This window comes from Orbicella faveolata, unplaced genomic scaffold (assembly GCF_042242905.1).
Source record: "Orbicella faveolata isolate gen_17 unplaced genomic scaffold, um_ofav_v1 contig_12, whole genome shotgun sequence".
Taxonomy (NCBI): domain Eukaryota; kingdom Metazoa; phylum Cnidaria; class Anthozoa; order Scleractinia; family Merulinidae; genus Orbicella; species Orbicella faveolata.
The window spans coordinates 14,399,925-14,422,177 of record NW_028301539.1 but is presented as its reverse complement, the minus strand read 5'-3'; the positions used below and the strand labels follow the sequence as shown (position 1 = coordinate 14,422,177).

The following is a 22,253-nucleotide window of genomic DNA, read 5'->3' as shown; positions in this document are numbered from 1 at the left end:
ACAATTCCCTCTTGATCCACAGAAGAGTTAAGTTCATGAGCACGTGTAATTGAGCGCTGAACTGGCTGGCCACTTTTGCCGACAGAATTTGACAGGTTTACATCTGTGCTGTTGCAGGGCATTGTCCAACAATAATACCATACACCCAACAAAATGTATTAGTCTTTTACAAATGTTGTCACAGACGCTAATCACACGCATCCAAATCCTGCCATAGCTTAATTTAATTTCACTTAATACGAAGATTGAACATGATAACAAATGTGATGAACCTCAAAACCAAAGACGAACTGTAAACTGGAGCAATTCCAAAACAAGGTGTAGACAGAAACTAAAACCGCTACTAACTAAATAAATTACGTGCCAACCAAACATATATAGAGTATGCAAATGAACATAACGTAACAAAAGGCCACAAAACAAAGGAAACTAATTAAGCGAAAACTTAGCACTAAACACGAAACTATGACACAAATTCTGGTGCCTACAATATCATTAACATTTTTTGTTTCTTTATTAGTTAAAGGAGGTCACTCCAAATTTTTTTTGTCAACACTAATAGAAACCTCGCACTAAGTTTAGCCACTCACCGAAGTGGCAGCCTCTAAAGTGTACGTTTTCCTTATGAAATTCTTCTCCAAAGAAGCCAAATATTGGACATTATTGCCGCCATTTTGAACAGTACTCAGCAGCCATGCTGCACTTTCCTGATGTCATTCCATCCAAAGGATTTTGTCCATCACTTCCAACAAGCCTTTTAACTACCACTCTACGTTATGGCTACTCTTGAGCCATATTATATGCTCCAAACCCTGAAAATGATCGCAGTGAAGATAGAGAAGTGGATAATCACTTGGAAAAAATAGATTGTGCTGACCCAATGAAGGATGCCAAGTCAGTTGCAGGTTTATCTGCTTACTGCCAATTTCAAGTTGGATGGAATGACTTCACATAAATACGGCATGGCTGCCAAGAACAGTTTCAAACTGGCGGCATCCTAAGTCAAATTTTGGGCTTCTTTTAAGACTAATTTCTTCAGGATAGCAGGCACTTTAGAGGCTGAAACTTTAGTGAGTGAAAAAACCCAATGTTTGCTTGCTATAGGTGTAGACAAAAAAGTAAGCTTTTTGGAGTGACCCTCTCCTTTTAAACAAATACATATGTAGATTCCATATTGCTGTGCCTGTGTTCAGTAACTGATCTCAAAAGATGCCAACATTAATGTTGTAAGAGCATCAGTGGCACACTTGGCTAGTGCCTCATGTGTCACATATTTTTCTTACCACAGTGATAAATTACTGAACAAACATGCTGTTCCATGGAGTCTATTATTTTGTTAAAATGACAAAAGTCCAAGTTAATGTAAATCGTTTACATACCTTTGTCTAAATCAGTTGTAACTTGGGGGTGATTTACAATGTGCTTTACTGTCTCTGAGTGAGTAAGCTCTTTAACAAATGGCCAGTAACCAAATTCTATCTTCTCTAGTCTAACAAAAGAAATAAGACAGTAATATTTTAAATAGTATTTCTCTAACAAACTTTGAAATAAAGGTGGCTGAATGTTCACTGAACAAGGACCACAAACAAATTATCTTGACCCAAAATGCACTGCTGACTCACTAATATTATACATATTATACATATTATAGTCAACCCTATGGAATGCCAGAACTGTCTTATGATACTTTTTTTATTATATTGGGTGGTTATGTCATTATATTGAGTACTTATGTTATTATATTCGGTGATTAACTCATTATACTCGGTGCTTATTCCATTATACTTGGTGCTTATGTCTTTATATGCGGTGCTGTCTTCATTATATTCGGTGCTTATTCCATTATATTCGGTGCTTCCCTCGTTATATTCGGTGCTTTCTTCGTTATATTCGGTGCTTTTTTCATTATATTTGGTGCTGTCTTTATTATATTCGGTCCTTTCTTCGTTATATTCGGTTCTAACTTTGTTTGGTGTTTTCTTCATTATTACGGGTACTAACACTGTTATATTTGGTGCTCTCTTCCTTATATTCGGTGCAAAGGCCATTATATTCGGTACTTCCTTGTTCAGTGATTACTTCATTATATTTGGTGCTTACTTCATTATATTCGGTGCTTTCTTCGATATGATCGTCACCAGTCTTCACAAGGGGCCGTACAATTTGGAGGTAGTCTAGGGAAAGCCGGGAAAAACGGGTGTCATGAAAACTCAGACCCCGAAAACTCAGACCCCTCGAAATTAAAAACTCAGTTGTTATCACCTGAATTGCTATATGGCCACAATGGGGCGAGATGTTTATCTTCTCCGGTTTATGTTGTCACGTCGATCGAACGGTGACACACAAATATTTAACTTCTCAAGTTTATCGCTGTCGTGTCGGTCAAACAGTGAAGAACTAACAAGGTTTAGAACAGCAGCCGACACTGTTTTTCAAAACAGACCTTTTTTATGCAATTGTATGCAGCAAAAAAGTGTTGTTCTCTGAAACATACTTGTTTGATCGCAATCTGCTTTTTGACTTTATGTGCGTTGTGTGACTGTTGGCACGTAAAAAGTCAACACGTAAAAAGCACGTGAAGGTCGAACCGATTGAACCGCCATGTCTGGTCTAGAAATGTGAGTGAACGCAAATTGAAATGAAGAATACAAAAGCAAAAACCAACACAATGTAGAATGATTTTTTGAAGGTGTACTATATTTCGGTTGGCCAAACCAGCCTTCTTCAGGTACAATGGAAGATTTTACATTGGTGCGTGTTTTTATGTAGCCGATATTTACGTAATACTGGAAATATGCAAAAGTAATTGATAGTGTAAATTGAAGATAAGCATACGGTAAAATAAAATAACATGATAAAAGACCATAATAAAAGAAAACAAATGGAAACAATTAATATGTTTCTTTGCGGATGTTCAGACCATTAGGATCAATTGTTCTGCCTTTTTGAATTAAAAAAGCTTCCCTGGCCTTACAGATAGAGTCTCGGTTAGAAACGATTTTTTCGATCGGGATTAATTGCATGTCGTTAGCAGTGTGGTTAGGAGAGGACAGGAAATGTTCGGCGGCTGTAGTAGGTTTAGATTTGTTGTTAGGGTTATCTATGGTACGGCAGTGTTCATTAAATCGGTCTTTTAATCGTCATTTCGTCTCTCCTATGTATTGTAAATTACAGCGGTTACATTGAATCATGTAGATGAGGTTTTCAGTGTCACAGGTCAGGTTGGATTTTATGGCGCATGTTTCCCCGGTAGAAAAGAAGGTATATGTAGTAAGTCCGTGAGAAATGTAGGGACAAGTAGCACAGTTTTTGCCACAACGGAAAGAACCAGAAGTTGTGTCGGTTTTTGCTTTTGTATTCTTCATTTTATATGTAAAGCCGATTAGATGACTATTGATCCAACGTATACCAGCAGGATCATCGTTCCAGTTGCTTGCTGAAACATTTTATAGAAAATTGAAAACTGGCGTGAAGGCCCCGCCATGAGGCAGATTTAATAATTAACTAATCCAAGCGGTATGAAAAAAAGAAATAGAAGTGTTTGGTTTGAAACTTACTGTTTCCTGTAAGAAATATTCACTATTCCTGTTATAAGTTGGAATGCAAACATGGCTATCTCTATGTACTCTTTTTTTCTTTTTTTTCTAAATTTTGTTAATTCTGCAGGTTACGTGCCGACAGTCACGCAACACACATAAAGTCAAAAAGCAGATTGCGATCAAACGAGTATGTTTCAGAGAACAACACATTGTTTTGCTGCATACGATTGCATAAAAAAGGTCTGTTTTGAAAAAGTGTCGGCTGATGTTCTAAACCTTGTTAGTTCTTCACTGTTTGACCGACGTGACAGCAATAAACCTGAGAAGTTAAATATTTGTGTTTCACCGTTCAATCGACGCGACAACATAAACCAGAAAAGATAAACATCTCGCCCCATTGTGGCCATAGAGCAATTCAGGTGATAACAATTGAGTTTTTAATTTCGAGGGGTCTGAGTTTTCGTGACACCCGTTTTTCCCGGCTTTCCATAGACTACCTCCAAATTGTACGGCCCCTTGCGAAGACTGGTGACAATCATATCGAAGAAAGCACCGAATATAATGAAGTAAACACCGAATATAATGAAGTAAGCACCGAATATAATGAAGTAATCACCGAACAAGGAAGTACCGAATATAATGGCCTTTGCACCGAATATAAGGAAGAGAGCACCAAATATAATAGTGTTAGTACCCGTAATAACGAAGAAAACACCAAACAAAGTTAGAACCGAATATAACAAAGAAAGCACCGAATATAATAAAGACAGCACCGAATATAATGAAAAAAGCACCGAATATAACGAAGAAAGCACCGAATATAACGAGGGAAGCACCGAATATAATGGAATAAGCACCGAATATAATGAAGACAGCACTGCATATAAAGACATAAGCACCGAGTATAATGGAATAAGCACCGAGTATAATGAGTTAATCACCGAATATAATAACATAAGTACTCAATATAATGACATAACCACCCAATATAATAAAAAAAAATATCATAAGACAGTTCTAGCATTCCATACAACCCCTCTGACTGGGTGTCAATTTGGGACTGGTGAATACGATGAATTCTCATTCAATGGCTTCATTGTGCAACAGACTGTAGACTGAAGTTATTTGACACTAATCTCCCAGAGGAGAGCTACATGTAGAAACTACAGTATGATGACATGCACTATAGCAGTGTTCCAGTGCCAATCAAGATAATATATTCCATTTACAAATAAAATTTCTAAGCAGGCTATATAAACAGCCTGTAATTTAATTTTTGTATACTTACCTAGTTACACTGTGCGTGTACTACTTGAGCTTCCAAAAACTTATTTCAAATGTTACCAACTATAAACTAATTATAATTATCAAGTAAATGTAAGCAGGCACATGTATTTTTTGCAGACCTATATTTTACCTTGTCAGCAATTCTTCAACATTCCAAATAACTTTCAGTAGTCTCAATCCCCCAATTCCTATCTTTTATTTGACTGCTTTTTCTAGACTGATCCAATTCATCCATGAACTGGCCCACAACAGCCTTTGATTTCTTTTATTTTTGCTCAGGATGAACAGCAGCTGGGCATATTGTTTTTCAAAACTCCACCATAGTTTTCTTGCAATTCAATAGCGTTAGGTTGCCATGTAAAATAATTGTTTTGAAATTTATATTTTACAAAATTACATCTGAGAACTAATGTGGATTGGTACTGCATATTGCAATTGTGCAGAAAGAACTGTATGTTACATGGCTTTGACAGTCATAATTTTAGACAATAATCTTGAGAATACCAATATTTTGCACAATTACTTTGGTGGGACACGAATATTGCCAAAGTCTTGTCTATTTCATGCCATGGCAAATGTAAACAATTTGATTTTAGCTTGCTGGTAAATGGGAATAGAGCGGAAAGTATTTTTCAAAATATTATAAGAATCATTTCAGACAGTTTTCAGCACCACTCCCAGAAACGGCTACTTGAAAAAGTTTGGCTGAAAATAATACTCTGCTAAGAAAACCCCCTGATAAATCTTGAACCAAAAAGTTTAATTTTGTTTTGAGTTTGAACCCAAAGTAAAGGGGATGTTTTTATTTACAATTTAAATTTTCTCCAAATAACTACATGTATGCCCAGGGAGAGAGGGAAGGGACTAAACAAAGTTTTACACAAGGAAGGACCCAAGGTCCAAATCCTTTCCCATTTTGCAACATCTGAGTACATTACTTCTGCTAGCTAAGGAAGGAGATATCAGGTACTATGCATGAAGTTTGCCAAGATCAAACACGTTCTCTCGGTCAAGTTTGTGATCACATGCAAGATGACTGATGAGAGGTACACAGCTGTCTAATGAATCTCAGCGCAAATTGGGTTTGCTGAATGAATACATATTCAACTAAGACAACTGAGATGTTACAAATAAATATGTTGAACAAAGCAATGGAGTTCAGTTCAGTTTTAGAGTCAACAAGTTTCATTCTTTAAAACTGACTTTCATGACATTATTTTTCTTACCTTATGAACTACCTTAATGACCAGTTAGTTGAAATAAATCTACTAATAGAACAAACTCTTAATTCATTTATTTTATTTGTTTTATTTAGTCTGTTTTCTCCCATCCTAGACTGAAACAACAAATCAATAAAAAAAACACATGCACACAGAAATAACTGAGCGTACCTTGTTTGTCCAGTTGCCCGAGTTGGATAGATAAATAAATAAATAAATAAATAAATAAATAACAGTAGATATTGCAAACAGGGTGGTACAACTCATCAAGTAGGGTGCCTAAAATTACTTGAGAGGCTTAACTTAAGGTAATGTTTAAAATGGCTCACTGATTTACAAAGTTTAAGATCATTTGATAAAGAATTCCATAAGGACACAGTTCTGTAATAAAATGATCTTTGGCCACGTGGTTCTAAAAAGAGATATGTTTAGCATTTAACAATTTCTTAGAAGTATCTAGGGGCATGTCCTGTCATACACTTGAAAGTCATTATCACATCTCGATAGTAGAATAGCTCATTTACTGGCAACCAGCCAAATTCCTTTAAGACAGAAGATATGTGGTCAACTTTCGTTTTTCCACTGACAATGCAACAGGCGAAGTTGTGGACTGCCTTTAACTTGCTTAAATTTGTTTGAGAGGTGTTACTCCAAACAGTGGAGCAATAAAACAGTCTGCTAAAATCTAATGCACAGTGTTGTGCAGAGGTAATGCAAGCCAAATGCACGAATTTCGTGCTTTGTTCCTGTCATTTTCTGATGAAAGTTCACTCGAAAGTTTGATTGAAATTTCATGGCCTGTCGAGCAATAATTTGCTGGAACAAAGGACATTTCTTCCAATTTTTGATAAGTTAACGAAAAAATCACAAGCACTAATGATAATTCGCCAGCCAAAACATGAAATCTTGTAAGGCACAAAATGGCAGTTCACCAGCGTTCACACAATTTTCTTTTTGTGACTGATCCAGGAACGAAAAAAACTGTCACGTTACTTACACAAGATAAATTTGGATTCATGATATTTGTTTGTAAATTTGTGCTGGAGAACAGGGTATGCACAGCATGAAATCCAAATTATACAGATCTTTAAATCTTGCATAAAGAATCGTAAATATAAGGCCTCTTTTTTACAGACAAGTTCCGACTTCAGTAAAGGTGCATAAATTCAGAGAACATGTGAAGACTGCATAGAAGATATTAAATAATCGTAATGGATAAGGATCTACATGGATATAATTTACTACTTTCTATTTAGAGAAATACTCAAAGAACTGAAATAATTGTCTTATTCATCTTCAATAGAAATACCCAATTATTTTGAGTGTTTCGCTTTACACACTTTGTGTCTTTAACATACTTGGTCAATGATGTAGTTGATAAGGAATGAACATATGCAAGGCTGCTGCCTAACAGGTGCCCGGTTGCCGGAGGCTCCTAAGTTACGAGTGCGAGCGACTGAAGTTTTGTTCAAGGAGCCCGAGTGGGCGCCTAAACATGGAGTTTTCATTCCTATCTAATCTGTCCGATGACTTCAATCTTCTCATCAAATCGGTCAAAAAATCATTCATACGATAAATTAAACGGAAAACAACAGCTACTCTGGTCCTCAGTTTTGCTTTTAACACGAGAAATATGGGCCAAAACACGGCAACAAAGTCTCTCTTCACTCACAAAACAGCCATACCTTACCATAGGAATATAACAAAGCATGTTAACACCGCGAACAAAATTTACGCCTTATAAAATTAATGCGAATTTTCGAGAAGTTATGTTTACATACTTTTTATTAACACATGCATTTACATACTTTTTATTAATTTCCGTGAGGTACATTTGCATAATTAAGACACAAATTTGATATTTTTTGCTATTATTTCGTTAGAAAACAACAACGTCCAACAACAAAATTTGCTCTTTATTTCCACCAAAAAACACAAGGTAGCCATACAAACCAGGGCATGAATGGGTCCAGGGTTGGAATGCACCCCTTCCTTTTCTGGATACACGCTTTGAACTCTTCTCTGCCATCGTGACGTTATCCGTCGGTATGAACTTTGACGGTGGTGTTTGGTCAACTTTTGAAGTTAGGAGCCCGAAGGGCTCCTTAAAAATTTCCTTAGACAACAGCCTTGATATGCACACTTATGGGCAAGTAATATGTTAGTAGGGGCTTCTGAAAACTGAAATAAACTGGCCCACTGGGCAACTGGATTTCAAATTTTTCCTGTCCTGCACAGTGCAGTGTAAAATTCAGCAAGTGACATGATACTTTTCTTAGTAAAATAAAGTTATGGTAAAGGGCTTGAGATTTACTTTTTAACTTAATGGCCAATTCGCTAGTAACAAATCAAATTTTGCTAGCCAATAACTTTTCACTACCTCTTGTAAAAATTCATCTTCAAAAATTTTAGAAACTCCACAGTCCTTTACATACATGTAGTCATAAATACACATATTGTAAGCCAGGGTTCCACTTTTGCAGTTCCTTTAGTCCTCAAGCATTAATGCCATGGATCATCAAAGTGTACTTGTCCCAATTTAACTTCACCCTACAGTAAAATATAGAATTAACATAAACATTATAAGAGCACAAAAATTAAAACCTAAAACACAGAACGTGGCTGTTGTCGATATGTAGACGTTATGAGGAGGTAGGGGTGTAATACGGCACCAGCTTTCTGGGGGGATGCAACATTTGTATATTTTAAAAAATGCATATTGTAGTGTAGAAAGACCTAACAAAATCAAAATATATGAATAAAACAGAAACCAAATAGCAACAGAGACCAACAAAGTGCAGTAGAGATCAAGTTTCGTGACTTTTTACAAAAATGACATGGGGTTTTGTACATACCATTCGTCAGTTGTTGATTAACTGGCCATTCAGGAGAGGTTATTTTTGGCAACTAGTTTGGGATGCACTTTGGTGGCCATTACTGTTGTGGAGAGGTGGCGTTGAAATAGGAGTGAATGTATGGACTCACCACCAGGACAAAAAAAGTGGCCATTGTGGAGAGGTGGCTGTTGAACGGAGGTGGCCGAAAGCTATGGCATACTGTGAAGATATGTCTCAAGAAATTCATCACAAAAGTAACAAACTAAAAGGTCACTTACCGATAGGACAACTCATATCAGGTGCGTCAAAGTAAGCAATGACAGCAAATGGTCCTCACGAGTCTTCATGCAGTTGTTGTGGAAAGCACGTGGTGTTGACACTATTGTTGTCTCTACTAACTCACATTTGATTGGTTCCGATTGTCAAAGGTTGTTTACTTCAGGTCACGAAGAACTTATGAGTGATTATCGATGATATATTACCTTCCTGGTACCCAGTAAAGAATGCTTCATGTAATATGTCACATAGGAGAAATCTCAATGAAACTTTAGTCATGTGATCAATAATCTGCCATATATGAAGCACTTAACCAAGGATTTTAGCGTTTTCTCATAGTGTCTGTGCTTTGCACTAGACACAAAAATTCATTCGAAAAACCATTGTTTTACATTGTAGGTCTGTGTATTATAGGGCACTGATTATCTGTACATGGTGGACAAACAAACAGTTACATATTAAACACTTTTCCTGCCACTGTAACTTCTCAAATGGCCAGAAATCATTCAACATATTCTACCTTTATTCAATGTTTGTTCTTCAGCTATGATAAATAGCCAACATTAAATTAACTACCCAAAAAAGAAACCAAAAAAGAGATCAACATACTAATTTTACTTCCTGTTGTACCTCAGAAAGAAACCACATCTTTGTAAAGTGTTTCATTCAGTATTGAGAAAAATGCCAGTGAAAAGTTGCAAGAAGCTGATGAAAGCTACGTGTAGAATGTACATGTAAAACTTGTACCTACAGGAAGTTCCATACAAAAAACCAACAAACAATTTTCCTTACCCATGAAGCAGAAAGTGGTCTATCAGATCCAACAAGCATTGTAAATGAATGTTGTTAGCAGTGACTTGAAAGTTGGTTATACCTTCATCCAAAGCTGTCTGTTGACTAAGCTGTAACTGACACAAAACATAGCATGTAAGTTTACAAGTAATTACTAATAAGAAATGATACCAGCAGGGGTTTCAATAACATTTTCAGCAGGTTTTAGTTTTACTCGCCCAGTGTCTATTTATAACTTTGTCATTAGTAACTCGATAATTTATCTTGTTTTCATGTGGATTAAAACCCATGTTGGGTGTGACAATAAATCAGAATAGAAGAGCATAAGCAAGGACAAGGATGACCCTTTCCTCATGAAGACAACTCAAAAGATTCTAGATTTACACCTGTGGAGACGAAAGTAAGTCAGTTTCATTTCATTTTCCTGTATAAAGATAGATGTTACGTTAGTCGCTAATTTTCTTTAGAGTTATTTTATGCTGGCACATGTATTATCGTGTGTCAGATTTGTAATATGTTAGAGTTCTACAATTTCTGCTCATTTTACGTTCTAGTTCGAACCGCATCTTTTGCATCAGTTCACATCTTTCTCATCTTATTCATTGGATCTTAGAATTATTGGATTTATCGCATCAAAAGATTTGAAAGAGACAGACACTGAACATGGAGAGAATAAAGCCCTTAATACATGTATGAGAGTTAGTGTGCGTTCAAATCACTCTCTTCTTTGAATCGTTTTGACATCATTTGTAGGTTGGCTGGCTTAAGATTTAGAATGCGCTGCCTGCCGCCTACAGGAGGGCAACTGGTTCTCACAGGCAGGTGAAACCTCTTTATAAGAAAAACTTTCCCTAGATTGTCAAACCAGACACGCAAAATCGTGCTCACAGCTGGTCAATTTGCCCAGTGTCCCGCCCTTAATTAATGAAAGCCCCATACCAGCGTGAGTTGGACCAATCCACTGAAAAAGGTTTAGACCTTGTCCTGCAGATGTAGAATTGTCGTTTGCTGATGCTGTGAAGAAACTACTTTTATATAGCACAATATGATTGCATGTAAATTATATTTAGTTATTTTGCCTGTCTTAAAGTTAGGGGACAGGGCCACATCACCACAGTTTTCAGTAAGAGATTTTCTGAAACACATGACTTCCTTGAAAAGCTCGACATTTTTGTTTTTTATTTATTACATGTGGATAGGTAGCTACTGTAGCGTAAATAAACTTTTTATTTAGCAAGTTAAATTTGTAACTCCTTTTGACAAAAGTAGCTGGAAAGGTTGCAAAAATACTATGATTGCAATATATTTTAATTTGAACCCAACTAATGTGCATGGCCACCATGGAATAAGAGGGGAGGGGAGGAAGAATGCGTGGTTCCAGAAAATATCCATACCCCCAACAGAGGGTTTATTCTAGTTTGACCCCCACCCACCACAATTTTCTGTTCCAGGGGACTCCATGGTACTCCCCCTGCCCGCTGGAATTTCCAAGATTTTTCAGCTTGGGTCAGCCAAGGTTTTTCCTTTTTTTAAGAAAAGGCATCTACTAATATGTCTATCATTGACAATATAGGCTTTGTACCATCCTGCTGGGAAACCACAAAACACATGAAGGCATCTTAGACATGTTTACATTTAACAGAATGTAAACAGATGTACACTAAGAGAAACAAACCCAGTAAAAGCACTGTAAACCATAAAACAAAATACATCTGAATAGTAAGAAAGGGCTAATGCAACAGAAGAATGGAAAAGGAAAATTTCCATTTGATTATTTCTCTGGTATTTCTCAACATTCGAGAAAATCGAGAAAAATGATTTTTGCCTCAGTAAGTAAGTACGTAAGTAAGTAAAGACTTTATTTAAAGAGGGTAGCACTAAAAAAGTATAAAAATACTAACAAACATACTTGTGGATCAAAATTAATAATTTTATTAAGATACGGAATACTTTGTTACATTTGATAAATTGTTCAAAAATGATTTCAAAACCAGTTTTCCAAAATACCAAAAGTTTCCTAGTCAAATCACTATATTTGGAACCTCTTGTAAGCAACCACCTCTCATAAGCGACTGCGACCACTTTCAGAGCTAAAAGTTTGAAATTTTGTTTTGTTTTTAACCTCCCGTAAGCAACCACTTGGCAGATAATAGAGCAGAAATTGCATGATAAGGTGTTATTTGTGTAACATTATCTTATTCCTGGGTAGTACAAGAGAGGGAAATTTCTAAATGCGAAGTACCAGATTTTTTTTCAAAATTGACTTTTCACACGAATAAAACATTTGAAAATTTAAAGCAAAGATGCGCATATACTGCACAAGTGGAGGAAGTGTGGCCAGGTGGTTAGGGCGCCGGACTTGAAATCCGGAGGTCGCGGGTTCAAGTCCTGCTCTGACCACTTAGCTGGAGTTGTTTCTCGGTAGACCCTAGTTCAACTCCTCGGTCATGCTTGTAAATAGCCAGCTGGTCTGCCTCCCGCCAGTTGGGATTTTTAAGCCTATTACGCTTAGTTGATATATTTGTTTCCTTCATTTAAAGTGGCATGCCTGTGAACTAGCTAGGTGTAGCTAAGCGCATTGACCACTATAAACAACAATATTTGAACATTTTATTTTTTTAAACAACATTTGAACTTATCAGCCTTGAAAGAGACAACCTTAAATGTCTTTTAATTACAGAGAGTTAGAACTAATTTCCTAATTCACTATTCTCTCAAGAACAATCAACAGTTTAACAGAACTAGAGTATAAAAATCAAAATACAGTGTTCAGCATGGTCAACACGTTCCCTTTTCATTGTTTTCAGAGTTTAATTTCAGTCAAGGAATCAATGTCTTGTTGTCTTTGTAAAAAATGTTTGACCCAATATGGTCTAAGCTCTCGTAAGCAACCACCTCCAGTAAGCAAGCACCTAGGCTTGACATTTTTGGTGGTCACTTACAGGAAGTTTGACAACATACAGTCGAACCTCTATTAAGTGGCCACTCTCGGGGACGAGACAACTGGCTGCTTAATAGAGGTTCGCCCGAAAACAATGTTGGGTGTGGTCCAGTTTTCAGTTTATCAAATATAAGTACAAACAAATGCAAGTGGAGAAGAAGAAGAACAATAATGGTACAATTATGTTTCCACAATGTCATTCTTTTACCTTCATCTGGCTAAAAACATTCAACTTCAAATCTTCCTGGCCGTTTAATAGGTGTAAAACAAAACAAAATAACCCTTTGGATGGCAAAAAGCCGGCTGCAGCCGCTTAATAGAGGTGGCCATTGAATAGAGGTTTTCATTACAGTGTATAGCTGACAAGTTTTCTGGGACTTTAGCTGCTGGGCGCCAAATAAAGGTTGCCACCTACATGTAATAGGGGGCTGCTTAATAGAGGTTCCACTGCATTTCTAAAATGAAAGAAGAGATTCTCAAAAGGAAAAATTAATGCCTAATGATCTATATGCCTAATTTGTAAGGGTTATAAACCACATTTTATGGAATCCCAATGCTTTAACCTGATTAAAGAAATTAATGTCAAATTTTATGAAGGGCATTGCACATTAACTTACTCCCTTTATCTGGTCTGCAATTTGATTGAGAATATCGTCTTTCAATTGATTACTCCTGGAAGACATCAGTGGCCATCAGATGATTCTGAAACAAAGATCCATTCCAGATTAAGGATAGGACTATGTCATGAATTTCAGTCATAAAAGAGTTATTGTCAAACTCTGGTCATCTCAGTATTAATGATGATTATTAGTACCTACATTTTACTACTATCTGTTATTGTTTTGGTAGTAGGCAACACATTGTTTGTCATTTATTTTTGGATGAGTGGATTTTATGTTTGGACAACCAAAATCTAGAGAGTACTCATCCAATGGACAAGTGAAATGAAAAAAGTTTTTTCCCCTGGCCCCTTTCATGGCAGGGATAGAGCTTGGTTTCAAATACCTTGTCTTCAAGTAATAAAATATCAATTGTCCTGAAGTCAAAGAAAGCTATATGTGCGTAATATATACCTGCCAACTCATACATTATTAAATGCAGCCAAACAATAACAATATTTCAATGCAACATATCACAACATTGTTGTGCGCAACATGATGCGCGCGTTTGGCTACCCTGTTGTGACATGTTGTGACATCTCGGGTGTTGTTGGCTTAAATTTGGCCATTCCAAATGTAAGTCTGAACTTGTTGTCAGAGAGGGTAATGTTGTCAATTATCTTAGGATACTATTTAGAGACAAAGCATTATGGATGCAGTAAAACATGCAAATATGCTTTCTGTAAACATATCAGGTTTTGAGCATGCACAGTAGGACGAGACAGAATATACACGTGTGCTTGTACTCGTTAGCTGGAATAAAAAGTTATCTTTCTGATCTCTGCCATAACATTACATGGTGTCAGAAGTGGGATCGCGAAGTAACCAAACATACCATTTAGCTCGATACACTGGAGAAGGTGGAAGAGTGAAGTAATTTCCGAACGACACGTGTACGATCGATTCAAGAAAACAACATGGCCGCCAGCGCCTCATTCATTGACAAGGGTCCAACCATGGACTGGAGCACGGATGAAAACCTATACTCACACTTCAAAATGTGGAAACAACGCTGTGAACTGCTCTTTACAGGCCCGATGGCCAAAATTGACGAAGAAATTCAGTGTAAGCACCTGCTTTACTGGGCCGGTGAGCACGGCTTGGAGCTGTTCAACAGCTGGGGCCTCTCGGCAGACGAACAAAAGAAACTGGAAAACTACTGGAAGAAATTCGAAAACTACGTGAAACCTCACTCAAACGAGCTGATCGCCGCCTGGGAGCTACACAATCTTCGACAAGGTACACTATCGTTAGAAGAATTTATTGCAAAGCTTAGAATCCTTGTCAAAGAAGCCAGCTATCCATCGGAACATCATGATCGATTCTTGAGAGACTTCCTTGTACTCGGCATGAATTCAGACCATGTCAGAAAGGAGTGTTTCAAAGAAGGAAATGCTCTGACATTTAGTAAAGCTAGAGAAATGGCAAAAGCAGACGAATCAGCAGACCAGCAGCTTCGGCTAATGAACCCAGTAGCGTCAGCAGTACACCCTGTTAGCTCAACCAGGAGAAACCAATTCCAAAGCGACCAGCTGAACCCAGTAGCCGGTGGATCAAGGCAAAACCCAAAAGGCAACAAGTCAGGAAAAACGCAGCTCTGCAGGAATTGTGGTTGGGGCCCTCACTCTCATGAACAGTGCCCAGCAAGAAATGCAACGTGCCATTACTGCCAAAAGGTGGGACACCTTGCCGAGGTATGCTTTTCAAAACTTAAAAAGAAGGATGTGCATGACATTGAAGCTACTAGTAATAACAATGCCATACCTGAGTCAGAGCCTACCCAATCATTAGATGATTATGTGTTCCTGGGCCCAATTGAAGCAACACCCCTGGCCATGAGTGTAAACGTTGTATCCTGTAGAGAAAAGGCTCTGCTAGAAGTCTCCTTGGCACTGAAGCCAGAAGGAAAACAAATGAATGCACTCTGTAAGATAGACTCAGGTGCTGAAACAAACATTATACCCAAGTCCCTATACAAGCAACTAAGCCCTGAGACACTAAGCTTACAACAACCTACAGTGAAGTTAACTGCTTATGGTGGAGCCGAGATCCCAAATCTTGGATCTTGCCAATATATGTGAAGGGTCCTAACAATTCCAACCCCAGAGTTATCCGAGCAGAAGTTGTTGACGTTGATGGCCCTGCCATAATTGGTAACATATCTGCACAAGATCTGAACCTCCTAAAGCTCAACTGGCCAGTCACAGCCAACACAAATGCAACCACCCAGAATGTTGTACAAAGTGAAAAGCCCATGCCCAATGCAAATACTGTCAAACTATTTGACATCAGAGGCAAACAACACCCCTTCCCACTGACAAAGGACTATTTGTTGGAAGAATATCAGGATGTCTTAACAGGAATTGGCTGCTTTCCAGGACCCCCGTACCACATCGAAACTAACCCTGACATTCCCCCAGTACAGCATGCTCCAAGACAGGTTCCAGTACAACTACAGAAAGCCTACATAGAAGAGCTAGACCAGTTAAAAGAATCTGGAATTCTGGTTGAGGTCCAAGATGAATATACCCCTTGGGTTAACTCTGCTGTGGTCACCATCAAACCCAACGGGTCGATCCGTCTGTGCTTGGACCCTCGGAATCTCAATAAAGCAATCAAGCACAACCCCTACTATGTGAGAACCATAGATGATGTGATACCGAAAGTCAGCGGCTCCACCCACTTCAGTATCCTTGATGCACGCAGTGGATTTTGGCAAGTTAGTCTTGACGAGGAAAGCAGTAGGCTGTGCACCTTTAACACCCCATGGGGAAAGCATAGATGGACAAGACTTCCATTTGGCCTTACGTGCAGTGGAGATGTGTTTCAAGAAAAAATGGATATGGTCTTTGGCAGACTTGAAGGGCTCAGCGGTATTGCAGATGACACATTTGTCTATGGCACGGGCGAAGCACAACATGATCAGCACATACTAACTGTCCTTGACACAGCAAGAGAGAACAATGTGAGATTTAACCCAGACAAATTCCAGTTTAAAGTGAAGGAAGCATCCTTCTTCGGGCTCACATGGACCCCCGACGGGATCCGCCCTGGCGAAACCAAAATCAAAGCAATCCGTGATATGCCATCCCTGAAGAACCTTACAGAGCTGCAGTGCTTTTTGGGCATGATTAACTACCTGAACAGGTTCTCACCCATTCTAGCCCAAGTGTCAGAACCTGTGCGACAGCTGATAAAAAAAGATGTACCATTCGTGTGGCAACCAGAACACCAAAGGGCATTCCAGAACCTCAAACAAGCAATCACTGAAGTACCAGTCCTAGCCTATTACGACCCAGAAAAGGAGAACCTAATCCAGTCTGATGCAAGCCTTAAAGGCATTGGATGTGTGTTGACGCAAGAGGGCAAACCAGTTTGCTATGCCAGTCGATCACTAACTGAAACTGAGTCTCGATACAGCAACTAGAGCGAGAGTTACTCGCTGCCTGTTGGTCGCTTGAAAAGCTTAACCATTACGTATTTGGTAAGAAGGTGGTCATCGAAACTGACCACAAGCCGCTCGAAAGCATCTGGAAGAAGAGCATATCGAGCGCACCACCACGCCTTCAGAGGCTCCTACTTAAAATGGCCAAATACAACATGGAGATCAGGTACATTCAAGGAAAAAGCAACGTGATAGCAGACGCCCTTTCCAGGATTAGCCACATGGAGCCCCCTGCAGAAGACAACGAAGTCCCCGTGGTGGAACTGGACACAATCTCTCAAACACTGCCAGCCAGCCCTGCCAAACTAGATGAAGTACGAGAGTACACTGATCAAGACGTTGTACTCAGTCACTTAAAAGATGTCGTGCATCATGGATGGCCAGAATATCAAAATGAGTGCCCACAAGACCTGAAAGAGTTCTGGAACTTCAGAGAGGACCTGAGTGTTGAAAATGGCCTCATTCTCAAGGGACACAAACTCGTAATTCCCAGTAAGCTACGCCCACAGATGTTACAAATCATACACCAAGGACATATGGGAACAGAGAAGTGTCTCCTGAGAGCAAGGGACAGCCTGTTTTGGCCAGGCATATCAAGGGACATCAAACAGATGACAGAGAACTGTTCGACATGCGCACAGTTCTCCAAACAGCAACCAAAAGAAACATTGCATCCACACAATGTACCCAGTTATCCATGGCAGAGGCTTGGATGCGATCTGTTCGACTATGGAGGTGCTCAATACTTACTAGTTGCAGACTATTACAGCAAATACCCCATCGTTAGAAAGTTGAGCTCAACGACATCTGCTGCAATAATCAACCACCTCAAATCAATCTTTGCAGAACATGGTATACCAGAATCCCTGGTATCTGACAATGGCCCTCAATACAGCAGCAAGGAATTTGCAGCGTTCTGTGACCAATGGGGTATCAATCACATTACTAGCTCACCAGTGTATCCAAAGAGCAATGGATTCATAGAAAGGATGGTACAAACCGTAAAGAACCTTCTAAGGAAGTCCGAGGCTGCAGGACAGGACCCGTATCTTGCGCTCTTGTCATACCGGGCCACGCCTGTCGATAGCAACTTACCATCACCAGCCAAGTTACTGAACAATAGAGAATATCGCACACAACTACCCAGCAGTGGACGACTCCAATGGTCACAAGCAAAAGAATGCCACCAAGATCAGCTGCAGCACCGCCAAGATGTTCAGAAACAGCAGCATGATGGCAAGTCCACACGTGAGCTACAAAAGCTTGTACCAGGCCAACCAGTATCGGTGTTTCAACCAAAAACCAAGACCTGGACTCCGGCAACACTGAAAGAGCAAATGAACCAGCCAAGATCCTACATTGTAGAGACAAACAGTGGTTCTGAACTAAGGCGCAACAGAATACAGTTAAAACCGTCAGGCCAAGTAGCACCAAGCCTTGAAGGTCAACTGCTCTCTAGCCAAGACAATCCACCACAGCCCAGTGCACCTACATTTACATCTCACCAAGTCCCGTCACCAGGATTACCCCAGACACCCCAGAAACCAGCTACAGTTGGTGAGGGAAGTGCCGACCAACATCTGACAACCAGAAGTGGTCGTGTTGTAAAGAAGCCATTAAGGCTGGGCCTTTAAACTTTGTTAATCAGAACAACTCGGCTTAGCCGTCTGAGAATTTTGTTGCGTTGGATTCAATTTGACCAATACTTGCGTTATTTAGGTTCCAATTTAGAGACCAAGTTTGTCTCTTTCACCCGGCAAAGTTTTTAGGGTGGAGATGTAAACATATCAGGTTTTGAGCATGCGCAGTAGGACGAGACAGAATATACACGTGTGCTTGTACTCGTTAGCTGGAATAAAAAGTTATCTTTCTGATCTCTGCCATAACATTACACTTTCAAGTACAAAGTCTTCACATGAGATAGCAGCACTGCAGGTAGTACAGGCATTGAACACACTACTAAAAATTTTTGACCTTTTTTGGGGGACTTATTTGGTTAAAAATATCACGTTCCACAATGACACAAATTATGTGCCAAAAAATTATTCTATGACAAAAACGTTTATATGAATTTATTTGCATGCAAATAAAAGTTTTTATGTCACCTCCTCGTTTATACATTTAATTTGTATCGGGTGTTGACATGATGTGTAGGTCATTCAAGGGTAAAGGTGGGTAGATTGCTGCGTTCGTATTACCGTCATTTGATACCTTAGACAATACCTTGGAGTTGTGCAAGAATCACGAGACAATCAGGCAATTTCATTACAACAGAAAGTAGTGTTCGTGGCTAGTCTGATGCGACGTTTCGTCTCGGCCAAGAGACTCTTCAGAGACCTTTAGAATTCAAAGGCAAACTCGTTGAGCATCACGCCCAAAGTCCCGTTTGCAAATTCTTGATGTTGACAGTCGTGGCTAGTCTGACGCGGCGTTTCGTCTCGGCCAAGAGACTCTTCAGAGACCTTTAGAATTCAAAGGCAAACTCGTTGAGCATCACGCCCAAAGTCCTGTTCGCAAATTCTTGATGTTGACAGTCTGGCCCTCTATCGCAGAAGGATTCCCAACCGTACGTTCATGAGTTAAATTTATACAAAAGCAAACAATTGTCAAATACTTGTGAAATGTTCGTGGCTAGTCTGACGCAGCATTTCGTCTCGGCCAAGAGACTCTTCAAAGACCTTTAGAATTCAAAGGCAAACTGGCCTGGCCCTCTATCACAGAAGGCTTGCTTTTGTATAAATTTAACTCGTGAACGTACGGTTGGGAATCCTTCTGCGATAGAGGGTCAGACTGTCAACATCAAGAATTTGCAAACGGGACTTTGGGCATGATGCTCAACGAGTTTGCCTTTGAATTCTAAAGGTCTCTGAAGAGTCTCTTGGCCGAGACGAAATGCCACATCAGACTAGCCACGAACATTTCACAAGTATTTGACAATTGTTTGCTTTTGTATAAATTTAACTCATGAACGTACAGTTGGGAATCCTTCTGCAATAGAGGGCCAGACTGTCAACATCAAGAATTTGCGAACAGGACTTTGGGCGTGATGCTCAACGAGTTTGCCTTTGAATTCTAAAGGTCTCTGAAGAGTCTCTTGGCCAAGACGAAACGCTGCGTCAGACTAGCCACGAACATTTCACAAGTATTTGACAATTGTTCGCTTTTGTATAAATTTAACTTGTGAACGTACGGTTGGGAATCCTTCTGCGATAGAGGGCCAGACTGTCAACATCAAGAATTTGTAAACGGGACTTTGGGCGTGATGCTCAACGAGTTTGCCTTTGAATTCTAAAGGTCTCTGAAGAGTCTCTTGGCCGAGACGAAATGCCGCATCAGACTAGCCACAAACATTTCACAAGTATTTGACAATTGTTTGCTTTTGTATAAATTTAACTCGTTAACGTACGGTTGGGAATCCTTCTGCGATAGAGGGCCAGACTGTCAACATCAAGAATTTGCGAACGGGACTTTGGGCGTGATGCTCAACGAGTTTGCCTTTGAATTCTAAAGGTCTCTGAAGAGTCTTTTGGCCGAGACAAAACGCTGTGTCAGACTAGCCACGAACATTTCACAAGTATTTGACAATTGTTTGCTTTTGTATAAATAGAAAGTAGGATTGTGTAATTGTCACACCCTATTCAGTAAAAGTAGTTCGCCTCATTTTCCTGGAGCACAAGAGGGTAAAAGAGCGATGCTAGCTGCGACTTGCCCTCTTAGTCTGTAACGCTAAATCTTGAAGTTGTTCAAGCAATCAATCAAGGCAAGCAAGGAAACAAAGTTAAGTACTTTCTCCTTTTGTATACCGTATATATCTACAACAGATATATTTCTGACATGTTTTTGCTATGGATAGCAAGAGCAAAGTTCTTATTTTGGGGCACTCGTTTGTGAGACGTTTTCAATTTTCCCTTTATGAAGGCCTTGATTCTAGAACTTTTCCCGGACTTGATTTGTCCTCGGTAGAAATTCACTTTTTGGGGATTGGGGGATGAACTGTCGCTAAAATTCAGGCATTTGACCTGGACCACGTTAGAGCTTTGCAGCCTGATATTGTTGTCTTAGAGATTGGGTCTAATGACCTATGTGAGGTTGGGCATCGCCCCGAAACCGTGGGTTCCTCTATCGAGAGTTTAGTTTGTAAACTTCACAAGGAGTGTGCAATGTAGCGTTTTGTCAGGTCATTCACAGAGCGACACTCCCTTCCCATTGTCCACGGTATAATTCTTCTGTAGACACATTGAATAAATACCTGGACGTGGTTCTTGAACCTTTATCGTTCGCTGAATTCTGGCGACACAAAGGCCTGCGCGAGCCTAAGATCACTGTCTTGAAGAGGGACGGAATTCACCTTAATGACCATGGCAACTACGCTCTCTACCATAGTTATAGAAGTGCCATTTTGTTTGTGTTACAGTGTATTACACTTGGGAAGGCCTTGCCTAAATGACTGCTTCAAACAGGTCGGACCTATCAGGCATTTACGTTTGCACTTTTAGTAAGCGCTTTGATTTTTAACAGTTTAATTTTCTCAGGGCCGTTTTTTGTATTATCTCCGGCAGTATAGCATGTTCCTGGCGGCATCTCAATTTTTTGGGTTTGCTAAACATGTTGCCGATTTACTGATTTTTGTTTGGTTCCTGTACATACTTGAATATTTTACTCAGTAAATGTCCTGTAGATTTATCAGCCTTTACCATAATGTTCTTGTATCCTGGTCGCAGTTACTTTGCACATTCACCCTTAAGAAATCTGGTGAAACATAAGGCCCACTGGTTGTATTTGCTGTTATAGATTTCTACAACCCAGCAATAATGTTGACTCGTGGAAAACACCGTGCGGCCCCAGGCACCGTTGGTACGTCTGCTGGTTCCAAAAAGGCAAGCTCGAAGCGCACCACACCTACTGCGTCTAAGCGCACCCGAACAGGCCAATGGATTAACAGCCTGAACGGTTCTCATCCCAGCCAGCTACAGCGTCAGCCATTAGCACCTCCACAAAATGTACTCAGTGTTGATATTGGGACCCCGGCCGCATCCAGTTCTAGCGTCCCAAATATCCCTTCAGGTTCTTCCATCCCTGTCTTGACATCGGCGATTTCAGCGGCAGTGATCAAGGGTCTTACTGATGCCGGTATCTTCACCAGTACCAACGTCAACGTGGCACAGAATACATCCCAGACTGTTGCAGCTGTACAGGAGTCAGTTGCTGATGTAGTAGACAATTTAACTGGTGAGGGCCATGATATTTTGAATCCTAA

The 22,253-nt window shown here is 39.5% G+C and overlaps 1 protein-coding gene and 1 long non-coding RNA gene across 18 annotated transcripts in view; both read right to left on the bottom strand.

Moving 5' to 3' along the window:
- The window catches only part of LOC110063376 (pleckstrin homology domain-containing family M member 2-like), a 147,194-nt gene that overhangs the window by 107,532 nt on the left and 17,409 nt on the right, over positions 1 to 22,253 (bottom strand). For 16 of the 17 annotated variants that reach the window (XR_016205770.1, XM_089283795.1, XM_089283785.1 and 13 more), the window contains 3 exons: positions 13,510 to 13,594; positions 9,952 to 10,067; positions 1,380 to 1,489 (listed from right to left, as the gene is read on the bottom strand). Coding sequence is in view for 16 of the 17 variants with exons in the window: in XM_089283795.1 (XP_089139921.1) it covers positions 1,380 to 1,489; positions 9,952 to 10,067; positions 13,510 to 13,575 (292 nt within the window). In the remaining variant the exon portion in view is untranslated. The remainder of the gene's footprint in view (positions 1 to 1,379; positions 1,490 to 9,951; positions 10,068 to 13,509; positions 13,595 to 22,253) is intronic. The other variant, XM_089283794.1, reaches the window with a different exon arrangement.
- On the bottom strand, positions 4,443 to 9,943 carry LOC149116793 (uncharacterized). Its single transcript, XR_016205783.1, has 2 exons — positions 8,902 to 9,943; positions 4,443 to 8,596 (listed from the first exon to the last, which is right to left on the bottom strand). It is a non-coding gene; the product is annotated as an uncharacterized LOC149116793 (long non-coding RNA).